This window comes from Gavialis gangeticus, unplaced genomic scaffold, assembly GCF_001723915.1.
Source record: "Gavialis gangeticus isolate Ggan-Ray unplaced genomic scaffold, GavGan_comp1, whole genome shotgun sequence".
NCBI lineage: Eukaryota > Metazoa > Chordata > Crocodylia > Gavialidae > Gavialis > Gavialis gangeticus.
In genome coordinates, this window is record NW_017729000.1 from 46,479,484 (window position 1) to 46,482,819 (window position 3,336).

The 3,336-nt window shown below is 55.0% G+C and overlaps 2 protein-coding genes across 2 annotated transcripts in view; one reads left to right on the top strand and one right to left on the bottom strand.

Moving 5' to 3' along the window:
* SRA1 (steroid receptor RNA activator 1) overlaps positions 1-1,500 on the top strand; it is a 2,110-nt gene extending 610 nt beyond the window's left edge. Inside the window, exons 3-5 of the mRNA XM_019505999.1 lie at positions 9-17; positions 405-513; positions 1,075-1,500. Of these exons, the coding sequence (XP_019361544.1) occupies positions 9-17; positions 405-513; positions 1,075-1,265 (309 nt within the window). The 3' untranslated portion in view covers positions 1,266-1,500. The remainder of the gene's footprint in view (positions 1-8; positions 18-404; positions 514-1,074) is intronic.
* Positions 1,501-2,560: 1,060 nt separating this feature from the next.
* The window catches only part of EIF4EBP3 (eukaryotic translation initiation factor 4E binding protein 3), a gene marked incomplete at its 5' end in the record, with an annotated part of 3,864 nt that continues 3,088 nt past the window's right edge, over positions 2,561-3,336 (bottom strand). The window contains one exon of the mRNA XM_019506000.1: positions 2,561-2,888. Coding sequence (XP_019361545.1) covers positions 2,860-2,888 — 29 coding nt within the window. The remainder of the gene's footprint in view (positions 2,889-3,336) is intronic.

A 3,336-nucleotide genomic window follows, 5' to 3' on the forward strand; every position in this document is an offset into this window, starting at 1 on the left:
GCCGGGCCTGTGTGCAGGTGCGGGTGGCTGGCCAGGGCCACCTTCAACACGCGGGAATGTTACTGCAGCAGCCATCCCGCCGCTCACGCGAGGGTTTGGCTGGAGGGGGCCTTCGTGTTGCACGGCAGGACCCCGAGCATGAGCCCGTGTGGAGGGAGTGCCGGGGCCTCCCTCAGACCCCGGGCATGAAAGTCTGCTTAGTGCCTGTCTATGGCTCTGAGCCCCAGTCCCCATGGGTGCTTCCCAAGCTCTCCCCCATCCTGTGGTGGAGCAGGGGGTGCAGACTCCAAGAGGCTCCTGCTTGCTTTTTGCTTGGGGATACCTTAGCCTGGGCACGGGCTGGCAGCAGTGAGGGGGATGGTGCACGGAGCTTCTTAGTAGAGATCCTATCTGTGCTCTCACAGAAACAGGTTTGTGATGATATCAGCAGACGCCTTGCTGTGCTTCAAGATATGTGGGCCCAGGGGAAGCTGTCTTCCCCTGTGAAGAAGAGAATGGCCATCCTGGTGCAAGGTGAGCCTGGGGACGGTGACCTTTGGTGATGGGGCTACAGGTTGAATCTAAGGAGGGGTGTGCTGTAGCCACCACTGCCTTTTGCGTACTGCTTCCCAGGCTCCCCACCTTTGCACGTGGTCCCTTGTCACAGAAGTCATTGGTGACACGTAGGGGGTGCTGAGATCACCTGTGCATTCCCTGGAAGCAACAGCCACAAAACTGGAAGTGACACTGGAAGATATCCCCCCCGTCCTGGCAATGGGCTGCTGGGGGAACCCCCCTCCCCTCCCGACTCTGGAGGCACCAGTTGCCCATGGGTGAAGTGCTGTCCTGCTGCCCCTCATCTTGCATCTCAGTCAGTTGCTGTTATTCCCATCTCCACCCCTGTCCATTCAGAGGTGGCAGGCAGCTATGTCCCTCACCTGATTTGCACCCCTGTAGTTCTGGGCATGTGACTCTTCTACTAGGCCCAGCCATGCTGTGGGGACTGGGGGAAAGCATTGTTCCTTACTGGGGGATGGATCCTTTCTTGCAGCCAAGAGGCTTGGGGTGCTCACTGGCACTCTCCTTTTATTCTAGAGCTGCAGAAGAAGAACTGGGACTCCGCAGATGAAATCCATCGCTCGCTTATGGTGGACCATGTCAATGAAGTCAGTCAGTGGATGGTGGGAGTTAAACGCTTAATTGCTGAGACAAGGGACTTGCCCCCTGGAGCTGTGGCTGCAGACACTGAAGAAATATCTGGAGCTCAGCCAGGTGGAGAAGCCTAGTGAGATGGGCTAAGCCATGAGGACTTCAGCTGCACCTGGGCAAACTACACCTTGAGGTATTGGGAACACTATAGAGCACTAATGGAAGAAGGATGAGATTCCTCCATCTCCCTCTGCTGCTCCAAGGACCTGATCCAGGACATATTCTCCAAGGGGCGCTTTTTAATTACCAGTTCATCTTGTGGCAATGTGCTGCACACTATTTAATAGTAATAAAAAATGTCACTCCTCTATGTCCAAGCCTCTGAGTTAACTCAAAAGCCCAGTGCTGAGGGAGCCCCTGCAGTCAGTAGGCTCCATGGTACAAGATGAGGGAGTACTGCAGGGCCCTGAGGGTAACTGGCATTACAGAAGCTTCACAGATACCAGAAGCACTACAGCCCTGCACGGGACACTTGACCAAAGCACAGATGTTGGGCTGAGTCTAATGTGCCCCAGGACCTGACAGTAGGTATGGCTAGAAAAGGAGGGATGTGGTGGCCACTCCTGATACTGCTTGTGTCCGACTGAAAGGCAGCAGGTGAGTGGGGGTGACAGTCTGGCCCTGATCTTCCTAGGAGAGCAGGGCTGAGACTAAGCTAACCTCCCCCTTGCAAAATCAAGCACCACTAGGCACAGGCAAGGCCAAGCCCTGGGATTGCAGGGTTCATGGGTGGTTCCTGGGGTTTGCAACATATCAGACCTTTCAGCAGTCCTCAAGGCCCCCACAAGCTCAAATGCTGCTCCCAGCTTGTGGACCAATCATTTTGCTGTAGGTCTTTAAGAAGCCACTCTACTGCCCTCATATTTTGGCCCTGGAAAGGATAGGGGCTTCACCTACCCACCTCCACTAGGAGAAAGTTCTGTCAGAGATCCTTGGGAAGCAGAGAGTGGAGGCTGCCTGTGGTTTCCTAACAGCTCGCACATCTGGGCAAAACTAAAAATACGCTGAGTCCTGAAGTCCTGCACATTCTGAATGGCTTCAAGCCACGAAAAGGACTTCCCAGGCCTCAGAGCTGCTTAGACTGCACCAACCCAACACAGTGCTCCTTGCTGCAGTGATAGGGGGGAGTGGGGAAAGTCTTCCTGCTGTGGGTCACTGAATGCTAAGATCTACAGCATCCCACCCTCCCCTAGAGGTGCCACAGGGCCCAGTGGTACCTGGATGTTCACCTGTTTTTGATCTGATTCTGTAAGGTAGCAGTTCCAGTACAAAGAGGAGTACAGGGGAGCAGTGAGCACTTCCTGTGCCCTGAGCAAAGGCAGACATGGGCAGCAGAGTTGGACACGAGGCACAGAAGATACTCTGAGCAGGAGGCTTTTCAGGTTCTTTATTGAAGAGCCTCATAGTGAGTCCAGGGGAACTCATGCTTAACAGTCAGCAGGGCAGGAGCCAAAGCCAGCCCCCCTGGGCAGCAGAGCCCAGGCCTCCAGTTCCATAAAGAGATCCAGGACAAAAATTGATTGCAGAAAGGCAGTATTAAAAAAACTCAGGCCAGGCACGCAGCTGGCACCACCACCAAAGCCTCACTCTCTTCTACTGCCCCAGGGCTGAGACAGGGCAAGGGGCTGAGAGTTCCCTCACATTGGCCAGTAGAGCATGCTAGCAGGGAGCTCAGATGTCCATCTTAAACTGCTCTTCCTCTGTGGGAGGGGAGACAAGGGCTGGTTAGCATAAGGCTGGGCCTGCATACTCAGTGCTCCCACCTCGAAGGGGATGAAGTCAGTCAAAGAGGCAGATAGAGGGGTTGGGCTCTCTGTGGTGAATGCTGGGGTGCCTGTGGAAGGAGCCCCTGCAGGCCCCTAACCCCTCCCCCCGCCTCTCAGCGATGGCTGAGGTGCTGGTATTGGGCTGACTGCTAGCACAGGCTCTGTGCTGATGTGGCTTCCAGCACAGTGCTCACTCCAGAGCAGCCCCTGCAGAAGGCACGTGGAGGGAGCCTCAGCTTGTGTCCAGTGGCACAGAAAGCCTCCTTTAGTTCAGACCACACTTGCTCCAGCCACAACAGAACAGAAGGGGCTTTTTGACACAGAAAAGAATGAGCAGAAGTACAGAGAGAGAGAGAGAGAGAGAGAGAGAGAGAGAGAGAGA